Source organism: Tigriopus californicus, chromosome 7 (assembly GCF_007210705.1).
Source record: "Tigriopus californicus strain San Diego chromosome 7, Tcal_SD_v2.1, whole genome shotgun sequence".
Taxonomy (NCBI): domain Eukaryota; kingdom Metazoa; phylum Arthropoda; class Copepoda; order Harpacticoida; family Harpacticidae; genus Tigriopus; species Tigriopus californicus.
In genome coordinates this window covers 9,050,202-9,076,947 of record NC_081446.1, presented here as the reverse complement: position 1 = coordinate 9,076,947, position 26,746 = coordinate 9,050,202, and the positions used below count along the sequence as shown (strand labels likewise).

General features: G+C 47.2%; 1 protein-coding gene across 9 annotated transcripts in view; it reads left to right on the top strand.

Annotated features, from left to right (window-relative positions):
• Positions 1 to 26,695, top strand: part of LOC131883222 (B-cell receptor CD22-like) — a 49,783-nt gene extending 23,088 nt beyond the window's left edge. For 2 of the 9 annotated variants that reach the window (XM_059230634.1, XM_059230633.1), the window contains 20 exons: positions 10,470 to 10,665; positions 11,210 to 11,364; positions 12,661 to 12,828; positions 13,989 to 14,153; positions 14,830 to 14,996; positions 15,075 to 15,104; positions 15,383 to 15,533; positions 15,774 to 15,885; positions 17,186 to 17,367; positions 17,490 to 17,813; positions 18,657 to 18,923; positions 19,613 to 19,969; positions 20,045 to 20,299; positions 20,438 to 20,692; positions 21,389 to 21,529; positions 21,771 to 21,804; positions 23,172 to 23,728; positions 24,548 to 24,675; positions 24,856 to 25,542; positions 25,824 to 26,695. In XM_059230634.1, coding sequence (XP_059086617.1) covers positions 10,470 to 10,665; positions 11,210 to 11,364; positions 12,661 to 12,828; positions 13,989 to 14,153; positions 14,830 to 14,996; positions 15,075 to 15,104; positions 15,383 to 15,533; positions 15,774 to 15,885; positions 17,186 to 17,367; positions 17,490 to 17,813; positions 18,657 to 18,923; positions 19,613 to 19,969; positions 20,045 to 20,299; positions 20,438 to 20,692; positions 21,389 to 21,529; positions 21,771 to 21,804; positions 23,172 to 23,728; positions 24,548 to 24,675; positions 24,856 to 25,542; positions 25,824 to 26,504 — 5,012 coding nt within the window. In that variant the 3' untranslated portion in view covers positions 26,505 to 26,695. Of the gene's footprint in view, positions 1 to 9,970; positions 10,087 to 10,469; positions 10,666 to 11,209; positions 11,365 to 12,660; positions 12,829 to 13,988; positions 14,154 to 14,829; positions 14,997 to 15,074; positions 15,105 to 15,382; positions 15,534 to 15,773; positions 15,886 to 17,185; positions 17,368 to 17,489; positions 17,814 to 18,656; positions 18,924 to 19,612; positions 19,970 to 20,044; positions 20,300 to 20,437; positions 20,693 to 21,388; positions 21,530 to 21,770; positions 21,805 to 21,964; positions 22,013 to 22,143; positions 22,341 to 22,596; positions 22,704 to 23,171; positions 23,729 to 24,547; positions 24,676 to 24,855; positions 25,543 to 25,823 lie in introns of those variants that run through there. The other 7 variants (XM_059230636.1, XM_059230637.1, XR_009373597.1 and 4 more) reach the window with 7 other exon arrangements.
• The last annotated feature ends 51 nt before the right edge of the window (positions 26,696 to 26,746 follow it).

Sequence of the window (26,746 nt, the reverse complement as noted above, 5' to 3'; positions counted from 1 at the left end):
ATTCAAAGTTTGGTTGTCGTTTTTGGCGCATTTCCATAAATCAAAATGAGCTTTCTTCGGGATAAACAGGGAACCCACCATGATCCAGTTGAGCCAGACTTTCCGTTCTCCAGCGAGTTTTGTTACACTTCTAGGATGTAGTCAGTATCACAACAGATTGGTTCTCAAGAATACAACAGCACCTCATTCCTCCTCCTCTCCTCTTCTTCTCTACGTACACTACGTGCACTACGTAGCAGCCACCCTATGAAGGATAGGAGGCCAAAGTGTCATTGAGGATTGACTTTTGGCGTCTTTTCAGTCCCTTCTTCCTCTTCTTCTTTTCCAAGTTTCTTTGTCCATTCCGTAGATCTTTTGTGGACTTTTAGCTCGCTTCTTCTCTGACCCAACCAACTAATGCTGGTCCATTCCAATCTAGGAGTAGATTTTTTCTGTCTTTCTTCTCAGTTGTCTTCGCACAGAAGTAAAGCGCGGTCCATCCACGGGCAGCGACCAAAGAACTCAAAGTGCGAAAGAAAAAGATACCTAATTGAAACGGGAGATAAATGGAGGAAGAAATTGCCTTTCTTTCTCTCGTAGTGTCTGTCTGTCCCTCTTTTTCGAATGTCCTTCGAATGGCCCAATGGCCCAGTGGGTGGCTGGGTGACTGGCTAGCTAGCTGGCCAGCTAACTGCATCGGTCGAATCGTGGAGCGAATGGAGAAGTGACAACACCTCTTCTCTCGCAGATCTCATGCAAAAACACCATCTTCCTTCGAGTGAGCTGAGACGTAAGATCGAAAATCTCCTTGTTCAGAATGGACGTCGCTTTCGGTCTTCAATAGGCTCCACTCGTATGGAAACCAGTCGCTAAAGGCCGCTTTTTGTTATGGAGGAATATAGGAGAACATAAAGGCATGAACAAGGCTCGAGATGATCATGCGAGGAATCCCTGGCAATAAAATTAGTAATGGCCAAGTGAGCGAGTTCCTTATTGGGTATAAATGACATGACGACGAGGGGACCCGGTGGAATGGAAAGACTCCCTCCCAATTTGGGTGTAGTTGTCCGACGAGTGAGGGTGGAACGACATTTACAACACCATTTTGCCATCCTCGTGGGCAATTTGCATCTGTTTTGGCATTAACGAAGACAAGTGGCATATCTTCGTAAAAAAACGTCCAGAGATGGCCACTACCCACTCAGCGGGAGGAGGGTCGAGATTCTGCATCACTGTCTTGATTCTCGCCTTGGTTGCCAATCCAGTACGTACAGGATACCTTTACTACCGACCAACCCTGGATGTACGTACTACTATGACCTACTATGTCGTTGGGCTAATTCGAGCATTAAATGAGCTCCTTCTCATCATGCTCGTACTCTGTCGTATGTGTTGCGTGGAGTCTCTTATCCTATCTGTAATTTGTCAAACGACTTGAGGAGAATGAATACCAGCAGCAATTCCTAGATGGAACAAGCCAGAATCACTGCATGCATATATGTACGCACATACAAAGCAGTCAGCTATGGCAGTGGTGCTTATAATAGTATTGACGGTGATGGGGGAGAAGTAAAAATAGTAGTACTACTAGCAGTGGTAAATCAGTAATAGTAGTAGTAGTAGCAGTGGTCGTGGCATTCAACTCGTGGCGGTGGCAGATGATGGATCTTGATGACGTGTGAGTTGCCCGATTCAAAGGAACTATTTTGTATTATTATGCGTTGGTCCAGGGTGAATTGGGCACGGCTCTCCTCCTGATCTTGCCCGTGTTGGTGATTTGATTCACCTGCAAATTGAGTGACTTTTGTCGACCAAGAAACGACACCTGAACATGCAACCATCCGGCCAATCGGCAAAGTCTTCCCACTCTCTACTTCTCTACCTACCTCTCTTTGTACCTCCTACCCTCAACTCTTCTGCTTCCCTTCTACGCGTACATACTCCAGCTATCCAGTCATCAGGGCATGAATGTTGAACACAGGAAAAGGGTTCAAATATTCACGGGTTTTTTCTCACGACTTCTTCGCCCTTTTCCACCTCCTCCCTGTCAACCAAAAAGCAACAACTCCCTGTCATCCGGAGGGACTCCTCATCTCGTCTTTCCTCGGTGACTCTCGGTGACGACTTCGGAACGAACCGCCTCCTACACCTTTGTTAGAATGGTGTTAGGAGCTTCGGTAGCAGTAGCTACTTCCACTAATATCACCACCACCACCACCACCACTGCAGCGCAGCCACCAGCCAGACAAGACGACTTTGTATTCTTTCTTTTGAGTAAAGTGCTAGAGAGTCGACCACGACGAGCACTATGATCATTCTGATGGCAAAGAATGTCATTGCCTACGTCTTTTAAGTAAGGAAACGACCGCGGCCGCCGCCGAAAACGAGACACTTGAATCCATTGAAATCGGACCGACGCCATTAGAAATTGTATTACACACACCAATGATGAGGATGACGACAATGTCCACATCGACGTTGTTGTCGTCGTTGTTGTTGTTGTTGTCGTCTTCGTCGACGTCGATGACAAAGAGGATGATGAGTGTGGGGATCCGTGTGTGAGTGAACGAGCGTATGTCTGTGTGTGCTATAAAATCTGGGCGTTGACTCTGATCATTTTGTGAATGTGTCTCTTTTGGAACTTTCTTCCCTTTCGAACCTTTTTTGCATCTAGAGATGAGAATCAGTGGGCGTTGCCAGCTTCTCATTCTCTTGTCTTTCCTGTTACCGTAATGTCGATTTTGTCGCTCGTAATGGTTCCTTCCCATCCAAATCACACTTGAGAAGGATGAATGAAAGATGCCATTGAAAGAATCAAATCTCACTGCCAACCAAATTCATTCCCCTCCGCCTCCCTCGTGTTCTCCATCTGTACACGCATATACTATATACGCACACACACTAAGACACACACACACATACGTACATACATTGACAAATGGGTTGTTGCTGGCTTTCAAACTTCGTCTCCAGGAGATTAGGGGACGTGTTTCCTGGTCACACTTGGCCATGACAGCTCTCCTCGCTTCCCAAATGGGTGATTAGGGATCCTTTCGGGATGTAAATGTCAGCCGCCAAACTCCAAACTCAAATCCCAACCCCAGAAAGTCAGTTAGTTGGCCCGCTTGAAGCTCTATGAAGTACTACTACTACTTCATAGGACACTCGTAAGTGATATTGAATTTCACGAAAGGGACAAGGGTTCTTAAGAGACATGCAATCATGCCCTCGAAGATGGGTGGACAGATATTCCGTCCTGAGCATGCTTAACTGGGACCACCTCTCCTTCCCACTGAGTCCGCTAATGTTGGTCTTGGGTTCACCCTCTTTCACACCAATACTTGGGTTAAGCTGGCCCATTGTCAAGGGGCGGATAGAGAGGTTTGAAGTGAGCGAATGAACTTTGGGTGGATCAGGATCCACACCAGACTGGTTTAAAGTCCGAAGCAGGGAGATTGGACAGGACAACTTTAAGAGCTCCGGCCATGGTGGCTCCAGCTCGGGTCGAGCAAGGCTGTCCAATTTCAGAACAGAAACCAGGCTACCGTATGCAAATTCTCGTCTATTGAAAGGCAAGAAAATTTATGGCCAATCTGAACTTGCTCGATGCATCCGTGTTGCTCGACTGGAACCTCCCGAGCTATGGCTCAGTACACAAGACTTTGGGTCGAGGGAACAACCAAGATGGGGACCCGGAGGACGAGGAGAGGGAATTCTTCCCATCTTTGAAATTACAATACCAAGATGTGACTTCAAAATGAAGGAGGTCGTCGTGGGCAGACTCACGATTCTTGTGTACTGTTAACATCGTACTTGCTCCACTTCCACGACCATTTTCCCCGTGACGATGGTTGGAGCAAGTTTGAGGATCCACAGCTGCTGTCTCCGATCGAGCGTGGACAAGATGGTTGTTGTTGTTCCCCTTCCCCCCTCTCTCTGTCTCTTTCTCTCTCTCTTTCTCCTCTCTATGCTCTTCTTTTGCGCTCTGTCTTTCCATACCTCTCTCTTACTACGTCTAGTGCATACAGTAAGTAGTAGATGGATGGATGGATGGATGGATGGATAGATGAAGGAGCTCAACTTCCCTTCGCCTTCTTTCTCTCACGACTGATTTGTGGCCCCCGGGTGTTGGCAATGCTTGTTTTAAGAAACCCGTGTTATCTGGCTCGTTTTGATCTTGGAGCGATATTGGTGATAAAAATATCTCATTTCCTTTCCCAGCCATGGATGGCATGCATATTCTAATGTGTCGCACGTTAGATGGATCCCAGGAGGGACAACGATAGATTTATACTCCGACCGACCCGAACGAAATGGTACGATCCTTCAACGACAACAGGATCGTTATACCATATCGTTGTCGTTGTTTGGGCTCATTTCTTTCTGAAACGATATGGCAGAAGACAACGACAACCAGATTGATATCGTTTGACTCCAGACAACAGGCCGTTATTATACGGACCTAGTAACTTGTACTATGAATCACTTCCCCTGGAGAGATAATGCAGGTACAATAGGGGCGCCATTGTGGCATCCCAGTCTCTTTAAGATGTCACGGGAATGATTGGTATTACCATGCGGATCATCGCATGGTTAGCCCGTGTCATGACAACATTAGCGACGACAAATGATGGAGGGAAGGAGGGAGGGAGGAAGAGTGACATTGGAGCCGGTGGTAGTGTCGATTGCAATATCCATTACGGAAGAAAATGAATAAGTGCAAAGCGAGAGAAGTCATAGGACGTCTTTGTGCAATTTTCACATCGGAAAGGGTTTTTGTTCCATCTTGGTGGTAATGAGGCTCGTGACGGCAGTTTTGTCTCATTTGAGGCTTGGAGACACACGGAGATACTGCAGAGACAGTGGCAGAGGCAGATGTTAGTAACTCAGAGCAATGACTTGTCGTTTCTTCGCCTTACGTAGTAGTTGTACCAACTGGAGCAACATCATTCAAGCCACCTACCTACTATCTACCAGCCATCCAACTAACCATCCAGCCATAATAAACTGGAGACAACCGCCATCCTCCTTGCATCCATCAACCATCCATCCATCTCCTTTCATCCGACCCGGTGTTAGTACTATGTAGGTAAATGAAGAAGCTCTACGCTGAAATCCCCTCATTAGAAAGAAAATCATTCGTCCCGAACCATTTCCTTTAGAAAAAGATGATGATAAGACCCAAATACTGAACTGCTGAACGGAGGATTCGAGCACACTCCTCCAACAAAGGAGATAGGGTAGGAAATTTTTCCAATACCAAAGAACGAGAAAGAACGAGCGACAAAAACAGTGCAAAACTCTTACACGGAAAGACCTCCATCGATGTCAAGGCATTGGTCGGCACACCTCCCAACTTTCTCAAGTTCTTGGGTCGATCCTCCCGAGAGTTTGGCATGCATGGCCGACACACCTCTAGGAACTGAGCGGACACGTGCCAAACCGCACCAGTGCCACTTCCATCACAAGGCAGCTACTACTACGACTACTACTCCTGCTCATCATGGGAAACGGACCCACTTGCTCAGTAGCGCTAGGAGCCCCTCGAAAAACAGAAGCTATCAATTACCGATATCTATTTTTCTTGCGTGTCTTTTTCTATGTCTCTCGTCTTCTTCGTCGTCTTCTTCTTCTTGATTTCCTTCCTTCCGATTTACTCTTTGGTTGCTTAGTTGGTTGGTTTGCTCGGTATGTTCTTGTTTTCCCCTATTTTGACTCGGCCGTTGAACCAAGGTTTGTGGCCAGAATGGTTGATGTCACGATGGTTGGCGGCCTCCCCCCGTGGGGTATGTTCCTTCAACGTGTGACATTATCACTCGGCGACTCTTCTTGGTTGTCACATCTCATGTGCGATAGGGTTTCGTTTCGTCAGGACGACCCTAAATGGGGTCCGATCGTCCGTTTTGCCAAACGATCCTCGCCTTGACATCCACGTCTCTTCTCCTCATTTGGCTGATGTACGTTCGAGTCGGCCTTGAGACAAATATTTTCGGAGGAAGATCAATCAAGGGCATCAATGTGATGAGCAAGAAACAAACCGCTCCAGAAATCGAGGAAGCTGCTTTGGCTCTTGTGCCAATCAATGACTCGACCATTTTGGGAGTTATCCACTATGATATCCAACCCGAGTCGAAGCATCGCGTAGAATGGTAGAGTAGAGACAAACCTTGGTTAAGTCGTGGTAAGTTAAGAAGTGGCAGTGGTTTCCAACTTCCACATGAGCGTTCTTGGAAGATGGTCATCCTCATTTCAAATTCGAGAGTCCAGTTCAATGGTTGATCTTGGCCCGAGCCCTGCATTCAACGAGTGCCAAAAGGAAATGACTCTTGAATTCGGCAACTCTCTGTCCCCTCTCTCCCCAGCTTTCCATGCCTACGTATCTAGTCTGGTCTTCTAAAGTTGAACGGGTGTGCAGTCGAGTCGGTCTATTTTCGCTCTCCTGAGTTCAAGTGGAAGGAAGAAGGCCGCTTTGGCAAATCCCATTTTGGGGGGTCTCTCGTAATTAGGTTAGCATCTGAGAACCACCACCCAGTCGGGTTGTCACGTGGCCTCATGGTCGCATTGTATTGAGAGTGAGTGCCGGCTGTTGGCCAAAAGGAAAATCTCAGCGTTCTTTTGATTCCAAACCAGAAACAAAATCGCAATAAAAGGACAAGACAACGAGCCAGTAAATACTGCAATTTAGAGGCAGCCATTAAGTGCAGAAGTGCTTTATGGTGGAATGACTGGATAGCTGGCTGCCTGATTGCTGGTTGTTGGCTGGTTGTTAGCTGGTTGGCAGGGTATGATAAAAATGATAGCCTGAATGGATTTGAAATCCTTGAAACTTGTTTGTTGAAACAATCAAGCCAACATCATGTTGGAAATCTTCACGCCACATGGACACAAAACCGTCATCCTGACACCCTCCCTCTCTTCTTGTTCCTGTCTTCAAAATCTTTGCCATTCATTAAAAGATTTATTCGTCAATCTCAAGAATCAGATGACTTTATTTCAAAGAAGAGACTTGACGAGTGACTACTCTTCAATGTGCCACCAATGCTTGCTTGGCATGAAATGCATGGACACTAATCCAAGGAGCGCCAAGAATCACAGCTAATCGAGATAGGAGGGAGGAGTGCCATTTCGATTCACTAATGGGCAGAAATGTTACGAATTGACAATGGAGTGACAAGCTGGAGGAAATGCAAAAACATGGTATTGATTAGAACATTCACCGTACATAGTCTAGCCGAGACAGATGATTATTCCCTGGTGCTAAAAATCCCGATTCTTGTGCCAAACGAGGGTTGAGGATTGGGAATAACTCAGCTCTGGCTAGTGGTGTGTTTGCCACCCTCATATTTCCGCGGTAAACCAATAAATCGTCTTAGATCCGAGGCAGATAGGCACTGACATCTAAAAAGCCATTTCACAACCACATTTTAAGAGCCCTGCGAAAGAAGAGCCTCCACAAATACTCCAATCTAATGTGACAAAGTGCACCCAAGATCGTCAGCTCAGATGAGGTCCGAACTGGCTGGAGTCAGTTGCTGAAACACAGACGGATAAAACGTGGTCTGCAGCTGTCCCCCAATAATATCGAAGGTCCCGTTTTTGCGTTGAGGCTTCTTCTTCTTCTTCGTCTTCTTCTTCTTCTTCTTTCGTATGCACCCACAGAGCCTCTTGTTTTCTCAAGGATGGCCTCGCCCCAATCCAGCGGGTTAGTGGGTGTCCAATGGATTGTCCATTGCCGACTTCTCCTTGGCTCTCATCCCAATTGCCATGTGCGTCGTCATTACGATCATTTGTATGCTGTGCAACTTCCGTGGATTTCTCTAGGGTGCGAGTGTGTGTGTTGGTAGGACATTAGGGACTTACCAAAACCCGCCCCTCTCACACTTTCCAGTCAGAGGGACCTACACGAGCCTGTATGTAGGATCGTAGTCTGAGCTTGTTGACTACGAACTTCTATCGTCAGGCACCACCATCACCCTCTCACTCACTCGCAGCCTCAGCTGGGTTCAAAAGCATCTCGCTGTGGATGCATGTGAGTGAGTGAGTGCGAGAGGATCGAGCTGAGGTTCACTCTCAACGAGTTTAAACTGAGGCTGGCTAACAACCACAAAAGACAACTACTTCTACTACGTCCAGCCACTGCCTACTCTACTCACATTTCTACGTGCTAGTGGAACAAAACTGATCCAACCGAAGGCTTGGGCAGCATGGTCATAGCTAAAACCTTAGTGCACACCTCTTAGGTCACAAGAGCACGTTTTTCACGTGTTCCAAAAGTGAGAGCCAAAGCCCAAAGTTGGTAGTCCTCGGTCCACTGAGAACAAGACAAAGGAGACGCCTCAAATTCCGATTCCATGCATTTCTATTCAAGGATTTGCAAAATAACCACCTTCCTTTCAGCCAGAGGCAGTCGGCTCTCAATTGTCGTCATTGTGCTCACTCAAATGGAGAGACGTCCCGGAGAAAAGAGGAAAAGGACACAAACGCACCCACCCACGCTCAACTTTTGGAAGCAAAGTTTCCCCTGAATTGGAACGCAATTTCCAAAGTCCCGCCACCAGTTATCCTCCCATCAAGCTCGCTCCTCTCCACCGTTTTGGGTTCCCCATCTCGTTCCACCCATTATTATCCAAGCATAGAGAGAGCGCTGCAATGCTCCTGGGTAGTGTTCCCTCCTCTGGCACCAGGAAACATTTCGGAGACATTCATCAACTGTGAAGCACCCCGATTTGGCGTTGATGCATCCGCATGGTCGTAGGGGAAACACGAGTCACAACGAGGACTCTTGAGACACTCAAAGCTCTACTTTACCGTAAGATAGATAGCATGGATTGAGTAGGAGGGCTGAGAGGATGGACGAGGTGTATGGTTCCCCCTAAAAATCGGGGATATTTTTTACCTTCAGCCTTTTGGTTTATGACGCAATGGGATGATCTGTGCGATGAGGAGGTACCTCGCAGACACTCCAGGCAAAAAATGGTGCCTCTTTGATCGATGTCAAGTACCCCCTTCGGGCCAAGACGGACGCGAACGAGTCATCTACCCAGAACGAAGATTTGGGACATGGAAATAGCTCGACAACAACGACAACAACAACAACAACAATGACAACTAATTGTTAGCACGTCATGCTGTACTGCACTTTCTACGAACTCCTTTTTCTCTTAAAATAACGCGTCTATGTTGTGGTGGCATTAATATAGATATTCATCCACCACTCCGTCAAGCTCCATTCGATTCTCGAGAGTCCTGTTACAATAGGGCTTCTGATGAGCTTCATGAAAGGCCGGAGAATTGCCGTCTCTCTTATTGAATCTGGTCGCAGGTCTCGTTCTTTTATGTCTCCTCATACGTCCGTAGATAAACATTGTTCCGACTGGTGCTCCCTAGTGCAGGGCAAAGGCCACCCACCAACGGGGCTCGAAATGATCTTAGTAGAGCCCTGTGCCCCCCTGCTTATTCGATCTGCAAGCTCAAGGGACGTCTCCTTGGCAGGCACTTTTGCCACTATATCTTTATTGCATGGCTTCTTTCATGGAAATCCAATCCATTTAGAGAGGTGTGATCAGTCGTGTGCCCGTGTGCCTGTGTGCCGTCTTCCTCTTTCCTTCTTGGCTCTTTATACAGACATCGAAGGGCCAACCAGAAACACACAATGGAGAGGGAAGGAAGGAAGTAGGGAAGTCAGGAAAGTAAAAAAGAAAGAGGGAGTTGGGAACAGAAACAGGCAACGAGAAGAAATGCTTACTCAACAATCTGAGTTTGATCCAGTGATAGGATCATTGGCTGGATCGGCACAAGTACCGAGAAACTCGCTATTCCCAACTCCCCCTGCTTCTTGTTCTTCTTGCTTCGAATTCAGTGGCACTGGCTCTGGCTCGGCCTTCCTTTTGCTCGATTGAACAATGACAATATTTGCCTACGAGAGACAAGAAAGACAAGAAGTCAAGACGAGGAAGACCCTTGGTGCTCGATGCCATTGTCTTCGAGTGAATCCAGGAGTCATATCACAGCTGCATGATGACTTCGTGGTAGAATCCTGGCTATCTGGCATGTCGTGCCTCATATTGCCGTCAGCCGTGTTTTATATGGATCTGGGTCGGTGGGGAGGTGAGTGGTCCAAATTTCAGACCCTACACTTCCGACCAACCTCCGACCTCATATGTACGTACGTACGTACGTACGTACGTACGCAGTGATACGGTGGATGGAAAATGGAGGAAGGACGATGCATGCATTCATTTCCAATTCCAGCTCAATCTCGAGCTCCCTATCATTTGAGGACAATCAAGTTGGAAATCGACTTTGAAGGACTTTCTCTAGCTAGCTCTCTCAACCCGTTTCCCATTCTTTCTACTTCACAAATCCATCTATCTATCCATCCATCCATCTATTCATCCATCTATCTATTCCTTTATTCTTGCGTTCGTTCTTATCCTTGAAAGTAATTGGAAAAGTTGAATTTGAATTCACTCTCGTGGCCTTTGTTGCAGGTGCGTCTTCCCCGGGTTCCTCAGTACGGGACGAAGTCAAGGCGACGGCAGGATCCGAGGTCACCTTAGCCTGTGTAGTGAACCAGAACAAGTGCGGGGAGTTCCATTCCATCAAATGGTACAAGGAGAATCGAAGGGTGTTTGTTTACAGTCCCGTTGCGGATTTCGCCAAAGCCGAGGGCGAACTCACGGATCGGTAAGTACTACCTACTACCGTACGTACTACACACTGTACACACAGTGTACGTACAACCCTATGAACGGACGTATATTCCGGTCGTGTTTTCGGCCTGATGCAATGACACACTTGCATATATAAACACATAAGCCCCATCAAATCCTGTACGTACATTCGAGCCACTGAATGTGTCATTTCGAGAAGCCAGGAAAGTTCGAACTGGGATTGATTCTTTTGACAAGGGGAGGGGGGAAATTGGGAGGGTTGAGAGGCGCCCGGAAAAAAAACTGATCTGCATAAGCATTCTTTCCTCTACTGGTTCGTTATTTGAAAGCACGAGTTTCTGAGGGAACAAAAAAATAAAGGCATTTGCTGTGCCGACAAAAAAATACATTCATTAATATTAGACCGTTCTGGATCATGTCCTTAATGGAATCCGAGGTCAGCGGATCATAGAGGGTGGATCTGTTTGGCCCATGTCAATAGGAAAGGCATCATTCATTTCCCTGTTGTCCAATTCACATTTGTTGATGCTGGTTTCTTCTTTCTTTGTGTGTTTCAGGGCTGAGCTCTTGGTAGATGAGGCTGGCGAGGAAGCCAAATTGAGGCTGAATTCCATCAAGACCAGTGACGAGGGTGAATATAAATGCGAGATCACTTTCCTGGACGTCACGAAGAACTGTCCAGTGGTTCAACTGGTTAAACTGACCACGCTCGGTAAGAAAACGGGTTCTTCGAATGCTTGCTCTTTGATCGTATATGTATAAAGTACAGACTGTACTGAGGGTGGCCAGAAATAACGACAACTTAACAGTTACCAGAGTAAAACGAACCAATCTGACATGTAAATCAACATTTCCCGCGTTCATATTTAAAGCTTAGACATCTTTCAAGGTTCTCGACGAACAAATTATACTTACTTTTATTATCATCAAAGAGACATGAGCGGTTTTGACAAGGCATCATAAGTATAGGAGCTGTGGTCAATCAGAACAACTTAGCCTGTTGTCCTTTTGTGTCAACTGTGAACAACCTTGCAATAGTTTGGAGGCTGTGGTAGTCACAAATGAAGGCCATATCGAGTGATGCAAAAGCTCAAAACCTCTTTACTTTCTTAGCATGATATTGAACTGCTATTTCCGGCCACCTTGCGTTGTACGTACATATGTTTTCCAATGGACTGAGTGTAATCATGATGATTTGAATAGCCCAATGTGAAAACGGTGGCGATGATGACATGCTTGTTGCTAAATAGCGGTTCCATAACTTGAACACGAAATCATCTAGAAGCATGTTGTTATACTTCTCGGAAGTCGTTTAGAATGTTTTCATGATGGGAAAAAAACTTGGGCATGATCTCAGTCGACGACGTGGTCGTGGTTCGTTTGGAGCTCGAATGACGAAGTACTCGAGACAAACGAACTCAACCAGTGCATGTTTCTTTCCATCCCAAACTTCTGCTCTTCACCCCATGACCTCTGACAAGAAGTTTTTATAGCAAGCACTACCATGTCCATGGAGGGTCCAACCAAGCCACCAATCTGACATGATAGCCAACATCAGAGAAAAGGAAAGGGAAGAAAAGATCTTGTACGTTGGGGGCAGATCATGAAAGCCGTCAAGGGACGGGACGAGTACAGGAGCATTGGGTGTCTTCGGACGAATTGGGCAGGAAAATCAAATGGCAAATGACATTTTCTCCGGATTAGCATAATGACTTCTCTAATTCTTTCCGTGTCATTTGCTCGTCGCTCTCTCTCTGTGGAACTTTTTTATGTTGGTGTGAATGCACTTCTCTTTGAGCTGAGACTTGATGACACTCGATAGACCGAAACCATAGTAGATGAATAGAATGGGCAAACGGGAATCATTTGTCAAACTTCTGAAGTTCGTTGGTCCATTGGCATGTACAAAGCACCTGTCTACATACATAGTATACATACATGCAATATAAACGTAAACGTAGAACTCATCATACTAACTGGTCATTCGTCTTTTTGTTGTTGTTCACAGCCGAGCCCAAGTACCTGAACATCTCGATGCCCGAAACGGGCGACATCGTCTCGTCCACTTCATTGGGTCCATTTAACGAAGGCGAGGAGCTGCGACTGCTCTGTGAATCCGGTGGGGGAAAACCCATCCCAAAGGTCACGTGGTACAATGGAACCGAAATTATGTCAGGTAAGGCCAATTCCGCATCGCCGATCGCGGCTTAAGCGTTTCCCATTTCCGTCTGCTTTTTGTCGGAACAAAAATTGCCAACCATCCATTATCCGATGGTGTGGTGGGGCTTCCACCAGCTGGCCTCGATCGAAGAGCATGATGAGGAACGAGGAGCGTTAGCCCAATACTCTACACCAAATCCAAAGCAAAGGCATTTAGGGTTCCCTCGTTCCATGGGGGACTCTGGGCTCTTCTGCCTATTTCCTCGGGTTGGCTAGGCAGGCATGCATAAGTACAACGGAGCTGGCTTGACAAACACGGCTGCCGTAGTAATGATACTGCAACTACTAAACTATCGTGGTGGTGGACTGTTGTCTGTTGGATGTGGCAGTCAAGTCTATTGAGCCTCTTACATTCATGCGGGATGAGGACCAAGGAACGGAGGAACAGTGGAAAAGTTCTCACCACGCGCACTTTCTTTTATTTTTCTCTAAAGAACAATTTCTGGAATGAGGAAAAACGAGTTTTTGTCTTCCGCTCCCGTTCTCTTCTCCTTCTTCGTCTTCTTGTTCTTCTTTGGTCCCTATCATTTTGGCATGGTTTAGTTCCAAGATCTTGGTTCTCTTTTTCTCTTTCTCTTTCTCCTTTCCGCTCATCCTTATATCCTCTCTTACCCTTCTCATCTCGCTTTCTTTCCCTTGTCTCTCAGAGCTGCCTTTACGACGAATTCTCGGGCCTCTGGCTGGACCGACCACCATTCTCCATGTACAGTATACTACGTATTACATTTCTCTCTTTTTGGTGCCCAATGCCCATTGGCCATGGGCTTCAACTGTCAGAAGAATCTTAAAAGAGGAACGAAAAAGCTCTTCGGTCGGCTTTTTTTCTGTCGGGCTGTAGCCTAACACCCGAAGCCGAAACAGTGCAAATCTGAGTTTCTTTTATCACAATGTCTACATAAAAGAATTTGGTCTGGAGCTCACACGGCTCCCTGGTCTAACCATTTGGGTCGACGTCGAGAGCAACAATCTGGAAATTCCAGACGCATCGGCGAAATTGGGCGTAACAACATTGGTTAAGAGAGTAATCTAATCACCCCTCCTTTCTCGGTGGCAATCCTCCTTGGTTTCAAGCTCACCCACAATCATTTCATAGCTACCTTCTTCTTGTACCTTCAGGCAAAGCTAGTTCGTTCGAGAGCCCGGATGGAACTGGAACAGGACGCAACGAGATCCGAGTGGTTTTGGAACGAGGCGACTTGGGATCTCGGTTCACCTGCCAATCCGAGAATGAAGCCATTGTCAATGCTCCATTGCAGACGTCGGTTCAATTGGACGTGAATCGTAAGTTTTGATCGAGCTTTTAATCCCCCGGACACTTTCCATACATGAGGGGAATAAGTAGGAAAAGTTCCGCGTGAACAATACCAAATCAGGAAACAAAAGAAAAGAGGGAAAGTTCCTTGGCAAACACAAAAGAGGTTGGAAGGGTTCCCTTTGCACCCATCCCAACTTGTTAGCCAAACTTTTCCCCACAGTTTGGGCCTCTGCAATTCGACTTGGCTTGCCTGGTCTTCGACAATCGACAATGTAATGCTACTTGAATGGGAATGGTTCATAGATCGAGTTTGGAGGCCATGAAGACTTTCAGTCAGCTAGTTATTCGCTCTAATAGTAAAGCGAGAACTTGACAAAAAGCCGCAACAAATGAAAGCTGAGGGAAAAAGATCCAGTCCAAATTATCGCCTACACCACGCGGGGCAAATGATCACGCTACTCGTAGATCAAAAAGAGTTGCCAAGTTCACAATTCAGTCCCAGCTCAGGGAATTGATATCTTACGAGAACTCTCTCTCTCTCTCACACACACGCAAACACATTTTTGATAGTCCTTCCAATCTAGAACGAAGGCCAAAACAACAAAAAGCGAACGAAAGGGGGGAAAGTTTTTCCGGGAAAAAACGGACGATGTTGTTGGCGATAATCAAGGGAGGTCGTCAATCTTCCGTTCCTTGTTCTAGTTCGACCCGAGTCCACCTCCATAATTGGTGCCAATGACCCAGTCCAAGACGGGTCAGTGGTGACCCTCATGTGTCGCGCCCAGGGCGCCAGACCCGCAGCTTTGATCACGTGGTACAATGGGACCGTTCCATTGGCGGAGGCGCCAACTGAGGATGTGGCTCTTCAGGTAAGCACACCTGCTGCTAGGTACTCTCTGAATATTGTGTTAAAGCCAGGTACCTTATTCTCGTCTTGTGCAATCCAGAAGCCACCTGTAGAGGTCACAGTGAAGCAGGTAATCAAACATTCATTTGTATCGTCCGGCTTCGTAATGAGGTTGAAATTGTCCGTGGAAATCGCTGCACGACACTTGCGATGAGTCTGAATCTGTGTCTTCCTAGACATCTTGATTTAGGAATAAAACTGATGCAATATCCCAGGATGCTTGCCAGCATAATAGCCCCCTCCCCATTCATACGAGTAGTAGTAGTAGTAGTAGTTGTTGTTGTTGTAGGATATATGTATGTGAGGTCGATTACATCCGACCCATTCAGTGCTCATTCATCTCCACAGGATGACGAGACCTACGAGACGCAGAGTCGAATTTCGTTTGTGGCGTCACGGTTCGAAAATGGTGAATTAATCACTTGCGAAGCAAATAACCCCGTGCTGGAGGACAACCAAGAACAACCTCAGCGATCATCCATCACGTTGCAAATTCTATGTAAGTTTCTTGCGCATCCAAAGTCAGACGTCAGACCCATTCAGACGTGCCACTCACCATTCTTGCTTGCTGTCTTGCTGCCTTGCTTATCGTTGGCGTGGTATTTCAATGGTCGGTTTTTAGATCACAAGGAAGACAACTCGCTATTGGCACCGACGACCACGACGACGACAGATGGAGCATTCTGGAAAGTGTGCATACATGATAACGATAGAATCATTTTGTCTTCTCTCGTTTCAGATGCCCCATTTGTCGAGATCAGCCCCACCAACATAACTGTTTACGAGAGCGACGAAGTCACCATTTCTTGCCTGGTCGAGGCCAATCCTCCCGAGTTGAAAAGTGTGCGATGGTAAGAGAAATGAATTTCCAACCAGTTTTCTCATTCATTCGCGGCTCGTTTCAACAAGCGCGTTATGTACGTACGTACAATGTTAGAGTAAGGCCAAAGAGCAAAGACGTTGGTTGTAATACTCGAACCCCATGTTCGGCTTGTGCTCGAAGAGCGGTCCTCGAAGCAAAATAGCCAAGGAGACCCTTTTTCCAGTCTAAGATCTCAATTTCGAACCTCTTCTGACAAATTGATGTCCAAGGAGTGTGTCCCCAAGTCACCGAGCATGGCCTACGTACAAGGCTTCAATGTAGAGAGGGAAAGGAAGGCGAAGGAAAGGGGACGGGGGGAAAAGAGGAATTGAAGCTGAGACTCATTTTGTTTTCGTCCATGCGACACTCTCCCAAACGAGTAGATGCTCCACCAACCTTTTTTCCAGTCAGCCGTGATGGTTGGTAGCCGTCCTCCTTCTTCTTCTTTTTTTGGATGGTTGTTGGCGAATTGGAGAGTTGGACCTCTCCGCCCCCTTCCTTAACCCTGCCTGTCCAATCGATGGCTCTAAAATATGCATAGCTTGTCCTCCCATTCCGCTTTGTTTGTCAGGCCAGGAACACCACGGGTGAATGGCTGAATGCTTAATGGAACGGAGGTTGTTGGTCTGAGGATGGCCCGAGCGGAAATTGCCAACATTTGCAACCGTTGTCTTTGTTGTCGCTGTCGTCTCCATCTTTCCTTCAAATCTGGTTCATCCTTTCTTCGTCTTTGAAACCAATCTTTGGCATTAATCAACAGTTCATCGTTGTGCCGGCCCAACGAGGGATGATGCAGTTTTCATTAAACTTTATAATTCTGTGTGGGAAATTTACGGCAAGAAAGGTGGATTACTTTCCCCGAGAGAGCACTTCCAGAACAACTTACTCAAAAACTTTGGTCATCAAATCTTTCTTTCCACGTTGTTCCTGGTTAGGTTCCACTTCCACTTCCATCTCCCTCCGACCTTCTTTCTTGGCCAGCTAGTTGTTGCTATCTCGTTGCTCTTTCGGGTACTTCCTTTGATATATCATTCTTAGCACTCGTGCATACAACATACCAGACCCCCAACCAACTTGGTTCCGCCATCCCAGCTCGACTTCACTTCCCAGTGTTGTCCTGAACAAACAGTACGAACATGGTAGCCACCAAGTCAAATAAAACTCCCACCCCTCATCCTGGTCCATGGCCCATTTCCAGATTGGTCGCCAAGGAATCCAAGGATGTGCGAGGGTTTCCCTTTTTTTGAGCCATTTCACTAATATTGCCTCGGTCCCACCCAACCTTCTAGGTATCAGGACGGTCAACTGTTGTCCGTAAATAACCAGACAAAATATGAAGGAGGCACATCCAAGGAGCCCTCCTTGACCATAAAATCTGTTGAAAAGGAAGATATTGGAGTCTACTCCTGTGTCGTGGAGAACGAGGTGGGCGTGGGAGAATCTGACAACATCTCCACGGTGGATGTTTTCTGTGAGTATCGTTAGTACACCCAGCCATACCTACAATGATGGCGCTTGCGCTAAATAGCTGTGCATGCATGCATGCATGCTAATCACTAGGACTCATTACGATAAACTACATCCTCCCCACAGATAAGCCCAAGGTCTTATTGAGAATGGATCCACCCTCGCCAGTGAGCGAAACCGACCGTCGAAATGTGACCTTGTTCTGTGATATCGAGGATGGAAATCCCTCCGAGTTGACCAGCGTGCGATGGTACATGAATGGCGAACTCCTTCAACAACTTCCCATCTGTGAGGACGAACTCAATGATGAAAACGACCTCTGCGGTATCGATCCCAGCAAACTGCTTCTTGAACACGTCACGGTCAAATTCCACGGAAACTTTTCCTGCGAGGGCGCCAACGAAGCCGGATGGAGCGATGCGTCCCCTGAGGAGGAACTGGAAATCCTTTGTAAGTGCTAAAAGTACCATTTTCGAGCAAGCATCTTTTGCCCAGAAGTGAATGTCTACATGTCATCTAGTAGGTAGAAAAGGGGAGCGCACCCCTACACTAAAGAACTTTGTCCCGGGAACATATCTTATTAGGATGACCATGGCAAATCCGCTACGGACAAGTGAATATGAGCCAGACTTGGGCATTCTGCGAATGACTGGAAATACCCGAGATGCTTCCGTTCCACTTCAACGAGAACGTAGAAAGGAGCCCATATTTTCTTATTTCCCGTAATGGGAGGGAAGTGTTGTGTAGAAGAGATCTTGGGCTCGAACGCCTTAACATCTGCAACAACGACGACGACGACGACGACTATGACGACGACGACAGCCCAAAGTTACTCGTCTCGTCCTCAAAGACATTTGACTGTAGTGTGGTGAATGCAATGAAGGCAACCAATGTGAACCACACCCGCACACCAGTGGCTGTCGTGCGTCGAGTTCGTCTCACCATTGGGAGAACGAACAGCACTGTTCTCGTACGTCGTATGAACAGTGGTTGCACGTTCCTTTGGCACACACATCCACACTCGCTCACGCACTCACGCACATCACATGCTTTACTTGGAACACACGAACCATGTTACTTGCCTTCAAGGCCAGAAGGCGCTGATGCACAAAATGGAATTTATTTACACGTTTCTTCATTCCCAGTTCTCAGACTCAATCTCAAGCTCTTTTATTGACCGACCGGGTTACCAAATATTGTTCATAAAAGAGTATTGTGAATCCGCTCCAATATAGCAACCCCGCCTACGTATATGTGCTCCTTCACATCCCTTGGGTCCTTTTCTGCTTGCAGATCCACCTGGAGAGGCTTTCATCCGAAAAGATTTGGAGGAGGTGATTAAGGGTGATGCAATCACGTTGACATGTGAAGTGTCGGATCTGGGACGACCCGAATCTGACGAATTCATTTGGAAGAGGGGTGGACATGTGGTCACTCATGTGACCTCATTCAATTGGACCATCGAGCCGGTGACGCTCGAGACAGAGGCCAATATCTCATGTGTGGCTGTTAACGAAGTCGGTGAAGGAGAACCCGACTTTATCGGCATCGAAGTTTTTGGTATGTTCACCTACGGGCCTGTTAATTCTATTTAATGGTCGTTGTCCTCTGGTGCTTATGCCATGGCTTCAACCAGTGTTCTACTCACCGGGGTTCCAAGAAGGATGGACAAATAACGGGGAGAAAAAAGTCTTTAAGTGCTCATAGCCCACCAGCTGGCACAAGCCCAAGGGGCGTATGTACGGGAGAAGCATCACGGGAGTTGAGCCTTTTTTCACTTTTGATTAATGGGCGAGAGCATTTGATATGAACAACAAACGGGATGGGCAGTCAAGAAAGGCAAGAAGCACACAGCCTTGAAGGTTGGAAATGAGGGAACATTAAACGCATACCTCACCCGCAAAAGTGACAGGGAAATTGGGCCAGGCTCATCAAAACCGAGGGGGATTGGAGATGCTCTCCCTGCACTCAACGAACTGGAAGCGGAGGGGAGGGGGGGCACTAAAACGCGCGAGAAGCCAAAACCACTGGCATAATCTGGAGATAGTCCCCATTAGGTTGACTGTTCCCCTACAAAAAAGTTGAGATAACATGCGCAAAAGAGCCGGTTAGAGCCCGAGCGACTGTCACTTTTGTTGGCTGGCAATTATTGGCTGAGCTTAAAACCAGTAGTCTTGGGGCTGGGCTGGCCAATCAGCCCAAGACTTTTTTCATCCATTATGATAATGGCGGTCCTTTTCAAATTGCAGCTCCCCCCACCTTCATTGAGCGACTTCCCCCTTACACTGGAGCCATGGCCGAATCTGACAACTTTTCCGTCGAGTGTCAGGTGGAATGTTCCCCACTTTGCGACATCTTTTGGCTCAAAGATGGCATTCCAATTGGCGAGGACGACGAGAGGTTCTCCATCAACACCACATTAGTGGAGGCGGACTTGGCCAAGAACGATTTCGAATCCGTCCGTTCGACACTCATCTGGAACATTGAAAACTGGCCAGGAGCAAAATTGGACAGGGTCATTGACAACGCTAATTACACGTGCCAAAGCACGGGCAATCTCGTGGGCAACGAAGGAGTCATCTCAACGACCTATTTCAGAGTGGAATGTAAGATCGACAGAACGAAAAGTCAACTACCCCACCGAGACACTTGCATTGGGATTTCACATTGTTCCATTTCAGATCCTCCGGAAAATATCGAGATTTCGGACGCCATCATTCGCCTGGAGGAGGGTTCTTCCAGGGAGAAGGTCCTCTGCACGGCCGAGGCCTACCCCGAGGCGAATTACATTTGGAAATTCAACAATGAAAATGTGGCCGCTGATAATCTCCTCTTTTTCGACGGTGGAATATCAAAGGACCAAGCTGGAATCTACACCTGCGTGGCCCAAAATAAACACGGCGCTGCTGAAATTGGAACGGAAATTGATGTCCTTTGTAAGTGGACAGCCAACAAGAGATGAAAGGCCTTGCCTAGCATTGCCAACTCGGCAACCCGCCAACCAGCCAAATAATGGCATTTTAAAAGCAAGCCAAAATGTCATGTTCGTTCATTTCTCCTCCCCACCCATTTAGATAAACCCGAATGTCAGATTGAACAGAACGAAGACGACGGCTACATTGTGCTGACATGCGAGGCCTTGGCCAATCCTGAAGAGGTCACTTTCGGATGGCATCGAGTCAATGCCACGGTTTTAGATGAAGACGTCACATCCAATGGTCTGATTAGCCAGGTTCGCTTGGATCCCAGCCCCGATAATTTTGGAACTTATTATTGCTACGTCAACAACTCCATCGGAGCTGGTCAACCCTGCGAGATCGATGTCCAAGGTAAGACATGGTTGCCAGAACTCTGGATTTATGAAGGCACCCAAGTGGAAATCCTTGAAGGAGGCAAAGAGAAAGATGAACGACGGGTGGGAGGGAAGAAGACCAGAGAATTACGTACAGATCCTCCCTCCATCGGCGAGCGAGCACTTCTTGGCCATGTCCAGAAAAGATGACAAACCTTTTCTTATGCAATCGTTGATCTGTCTGATTCTGAAGTCCTCGTGTCCAATTGCAATTCGACATATTTGGCTAGGGCATCAGTGTGGCTATTGACAAAAAGGGACGAGTATCAACCAACGGGGCACATGAACGCGTATGTCCATCGCCTCACACATACTCGTACGTACAGTAGAGTAGGATTTGTATGCAGCAGGAGAGGAAGAGAGAGCTTCTCCGTCTCCCTTTCTTTCTCCTTCGCTTGAGTGCTTTTAATGCTCAAACGGCCTAAGGGCTCACTCACTCACTCACTCACTCACTCACTCACTCACTCACTCACTTCAAGGAAGAGATCCTGAAAGGACCACAAGTCCATCCTTGATTTGATTTCACTGAGAAAACAAGATTTGAAGGGAAGAAATGGCCAACCTCGGCAAACATTGATCTAACCTGCATGCCCTGGCTGAGGCGCCATTCGAAGGCCTGCTGGAGAAACGTGACTTGGATCCACAGTTCTCACTTTTCCTCGTATTTCCACAGGAATGGGACTGATTCGAATGGGGAATGCTAATCTCATCCTCATTGTGGCCGTGGTGGCCGCCCTCATCGTGGCCGTTCTGATCATCATTGTCTGCATCATTCTCATTTGCCGGAAGAAAAAGAAAAGTCCAGACGAGAAATGTGAGTTAGTCATTTGCCTCTTTCTGAAGATTGGAACGCTGACAATAACAACACGATCCAGAGTGAACGTTCCAACTTGCATTGGGAACGCTTGCCAAATACTAGAATTTTGCTATAATTGCGCTTGTCCAAGACGTGCCAAATCCAATAAGATTTTGCCTCATAAATGGTTTTCCGAGTGTGGTTGTGCTCCTCCCACTAATACGATTTAAATATCCCAATTTTTCTTAAACATTCGCAGATATTAACCAACGAGACCTCGAGGAGCGAGAAAAGTAAGTTGTGCTTTCCACTTTCGATACAATTCACTTCTAAGGTATCTTTGGGAAAACCCATTATCGGTGGTGGGTACTTTAGGGGGAAAAGCCTTCATTTCTACCATAACATCAACAGGCGGGTTAACACCAAGGTCTCTCTTTGAATTGACAATTTCAGCACTTATCACAGATTTGTTGTGAATCTCTATGGGACCAGCAGTAATCCGTAAGTAACCCAGACATGGGTTTGACGTTGACTGACATATTTATAGCAATAAGCAAAAACAACGATAACAACAACAACGGCAGCAGCAGCAGCAGAATTTGACATTCACGTTTTGCGGTCAAAACTTTCAGAGATTTGCACCATGAGACTCGAACTGAGGTGATCCGTCCTGGTCGAGGGCCCATATTCTTGGGGGATCACAATTTCTACCTCAAACCCAAAGTACCAATAGCCATGAACTTGATGGAGGACGAGTCCGGGTCCCATTTTTCATTGGCGGACGATGTAGACTGACATCTGAGAATTAAACGATTTCTTTCTTGCCTCAGAGAGTTGTTGCTTGGGTTCTCAACTCTACTTTTTCGGACAGTTTGTCGTGGAAAAGCCCATAGATGATGATTGTAACTAACCCGAGCGAATGAAAGCGGCCCTTTCTCCGTGCTTACAGTAGATGTGTTCTAACAGCAACTAGGCACTCCCAAAATACTCTGAATGCTAACCCGACTGTCTTTCCACTCAAGTGCGAGGGGAAACAAAGCCTGATCCTTTTCTTCTCCTTCATTTTCTCACAATGACTCACAAAGAATGCTCTTGTCACGAATGATTAACGGGGACACGCGGTATTGCTCCAGTCTGAAAGTCTCCCCATCCTCATTTCGGTACTACTCAACCTCGGTGGAGTACTTAACAGGTATCGGTCGCCCTAACTTCCGCATTGTTTCCTGGTTGGCGAATTGGGGCCCTTCAGGCTTTTGATGCATTTCGATTTCTGCTTCTACCCCTTAGCTACTAGGCCGCGATTGACTCCTAACGCATGATGAGATTCCTCCGCTTAATTAGTAGGACCAACTAAATAATCCTCTGCTTTGCCTGGCTTTCGCTATCGTTGTCGCTGAGGCTATCGCTACCTCTCTCTGTATCTCTCTCTCTCTGCGCTTCCATTTCCCTGTACCCCTCTCTATGGTTTTTTGTCTCTTCAAATCAAGCCGGGTGCAGCCTGGTCCTATTCTTTAGAACTCATTCATGACTCGGTGTTCCCTCTGATTGATTGCGAGCCTTTTTACAACTCTCCTTCTTGTGATGGTGTTGAGAGATATTTGTTCCTTTTGTGTTCTAACCCGTTTGTGTTCTCTCCACCCACCCACTCTGGCCTACACAGAGCTTCTCCAAGCGACGATGGAGATCCACCCCGTCCAAATGGGGCCGAGCCATCCGACGACTCGACCAATAAGGGCGGAGACCCTTCAGATGCCCCGGAGGGTGGCGATGATCAACAGAAATCCACGCAACACAAGTGGCCGATTCGGCCAGGCGTGCACGTACACGTCAACGGGCGGAATAACCTCAACAATAACAACAATGCCGCGAATGGTTCCAAGTCCCACCCATCCGGTTCCGAGGCTTCGGATGATGGTCCCGGGTCTTCCGATCATGGACCACACGATTCCGGTGATCCAACAGAAATGCAATGGCATGATTCTAACCCCCTCACAGTCAGACCGTTGTCCAGCTCAACCCAGCTACCAACACCATCATCATCAACAACAGCAACACCAACAGTTGCATCAGCATCAGCATCATCCTTCCCCCCAACTACCCTGCCGACTAGCCCACAAGGCACCTTAAAGACGGTGGCCTTTAAAGGAACTTCGACTGCATCCTTGACTCCTGTAAATAAATTAGATAGTTCCAACACCCTGCTTCCCAGACAACCAGGTAACGCCCGTGATCAATCTTCCCTGAATGCCTTTTAGGAAAGGATTTGCCATAGTTGGCATTAGAAAGAAGTATTGTATTTTGCATCACACGTTGGTCCATTGTTGGCCATGTGCTAAAACGGCTAAAACACACACTGAACCAACCAACCAACCCGAGACCCGCACCTTAGCCTGTCGTCGGTCGTCGACGTCGCGTCCTTTTATCGCTCCTTTTCTCCGTGTTCGTTCTTTGCTTCAGCTCAGACCACTTTTCTTAGTCTTCTTCCTCTTCTCTTCCAATCTTTTTGTCCCATCCTTTCACGTATCCAATGTGTCACACCAGACCGCTGATGTAGCGAGGGAGTAGTAGTAATCAGAGGCTCTTAGGGCCTTTCTTCTTCCCCTCCAGCAAATCAAGGCGAAGAGAGTGGTTTTTGCTCATTTTACTCCCTTTGCCTTGGATTCCTCGCAGATGTCTGCACCAGAAGAACACTTTATGTGTAGTATTCCCGTCACTATCTTCGTGAAGATGCTCTGCAATGGAGTTGAACGACAATGCAACCGTTTTTGAGCAGAAGAAGACGAAAAAAAGATTGACATCACTTGTGTCGTTAACTTTACTTTTCATGCACTGCTCAATCACACTAAACTACACTCAACTAGCGAACACTCTGTCCGTTTTGTGCAGTTGTCAGAAGGAAAAACTTTGTCTCTCAACTTAGAAAGAGGTCACTACTCACTTCATCGTCAAGTGCACTTTGCTTCAATTATCCATTTACGTAACGGGTGAACTTTTGATTAGCTCGGATTGTAATTTTCCTACTTCTGTCGCTTTCAGATCACGGGAACAAAAGTAGTCCCGACAGTGGCCATCCCAGTGATGACACGAACCCTTTGAGTAACGGTGATGGAAAGGGATTCTACGAGAACCTTCCGTTCCATGGGATACAACGGCCAAATAAGAAGGTGAGCAGAAATGAGTAACGATGACCATTGAAGAATGGAAGAAGCCCAGTGGGTGTTGCTTTTTTTCATTACATTAAATTTCTCATGGATTACGTTACATTGGTTGTGATTGGGTTTTTTGTTCTGTGTGGTTGGTCCCTTCGTTTGATTTGTTTGATTTGTTTGATTCAACCCATTTAGCGAGAAGAATTGCAAAATCAGAGTTCCGCCAAGACGTTTGCCTCATACGTCAATCAGTCCTTCCCTCCCCCTCCTCCTCCCCTCACTAGTTTGGATCCACCCATATCCTCCAAAGAAGGCGAAATGGGCGTGGACGTTGGATCATCGCAGCACCCAAACTCAAGTCGTCCATCAAGTCAGCTTAGTCAGAATGGATCCTCTGGCTATGGATCCACTCGCAGTCAAGTTTGCCCATTCTCAAACACCAATCGGGCCGCTCACATTGCAGAGGGTAACAACAAATCACCCTCAACATCTTCAGAGGAGTCCGTAGGAGAAATGGGACAAAAACTAGCCACTTGGGGTTCGATGCGAGTGCCTGCTCTCGACTCGAGGTCAGACAATCCCACCATAGTTCGAGCCAGCAAGCAGCCTCAGCCCCAATTCGCGTCCCTGAGGATTCCCAACAGGATCAGGGTCCAACCCAGTGAGGGTCAACTTCGGGTTCGACCTCATGACATTCCCTCTCGTTTGGAAGAAGAGGAAGAAGTGGAGGAAGATCCAGGTTTGGACCTCATTGACGCTGAGGTCGAGTCAGACGATGGCCAAGACGGCCCCATTCCCGCCCCTAGAGGTCCCCGACAAAGGCCATGCTATATGAACATGCCAAATCCTCTAAGATCTGCACATAGTGTCGATGAAATGCAGGTAACCATTCTCGGGTCAAAAACATCAATCCCATACCAGCTTTCGTCTCATCTTTTCTCCCCCTCCTCCTCCTCCTCCTCCTCCTCCTCCCCTTCCTCCTCGTCTCCTGTTGCTATTTTTCCTGGCAATCCTTGCACTTCTCTTCAGCGGGATCATACGTATATTTCTTGAGTTACTATAGTTTCTGACCTTCTGGCCTTGTTGCCTTCGCGTAAAACCTTGTTGAGTGCATCTAGTTAGTATTGCGTGTTTCACTAACCTTTCTAACATGTTTTTTGTAGGTCTATACAGCTGTTCCCTTCAACATCAATAACCATCAGAGTCTCCCACGGCATTTCCTCCGAGAAGTCAGTCCAGTTACTCACAATGGCCAAATGGGTGTAGGAACCCTCTCCCATCTTCAGAACCAACTAACTAATAATTTTCTAAGACACAATGTAGGCGCTCGAGCGCCGGGTCTACCGGGCAACCATCCATCGAATAACATCCTGCCCACTGTTTCGGCCACCTTGTATGACCAACTGCCTTCGGCCTCCTCCACATCCTCGTCCTCGGCCAATTCATCGCATCACAGCCAAAGGCCCAACCCTCCCACGGTCTCTTTTAAACCGTCAATGCCCATGCATCGACACCCCATGGTTGGTCACCTGACCATGGGCCGAACCTCCTCGCCCAATGGGATGATGATGGCCTCGGATCCCCACCACAGATCAGCCTCGCATGCTGGCGGGCCCAAACAGTTTGACTCGTATTATTACCACCCTGCTACCCTCCAAAGACCAGCACCATGTTCTAGTCAAGTTCCCAAAGGTCTTCCTAGTCAGACTGTAACTAACCGTGTGGTTTATGCCGATCTTAACCTACACTCGGGGCAAGATCCTCGTTTGGAGGGTCGATCCACTGATTATGCTGTTCTCAAGTTTAACCCCAATCAACAAGTTGGCAAGGAGATTGATGTGTGACTAGATCAACACCTGCCCACTCGCCACTAGAATCCCACCACCGTTTCCAAGTGAGTGCTTGTCCGTCCCAAGTAAAGTGAGTAGTCCAATGGGATTCTCCTCTTAGGCATCTATTTACACTTCTCGTTAGATGGATCCCCTTTACCCTAGCCAAGATCCACAATTTCCCCGAGCTCCTCGACCCGACTTTGATTCCCCCCCCCCCCTTCTTCTCTTATCAACAAGAAGTCAAAGGAAGCAAG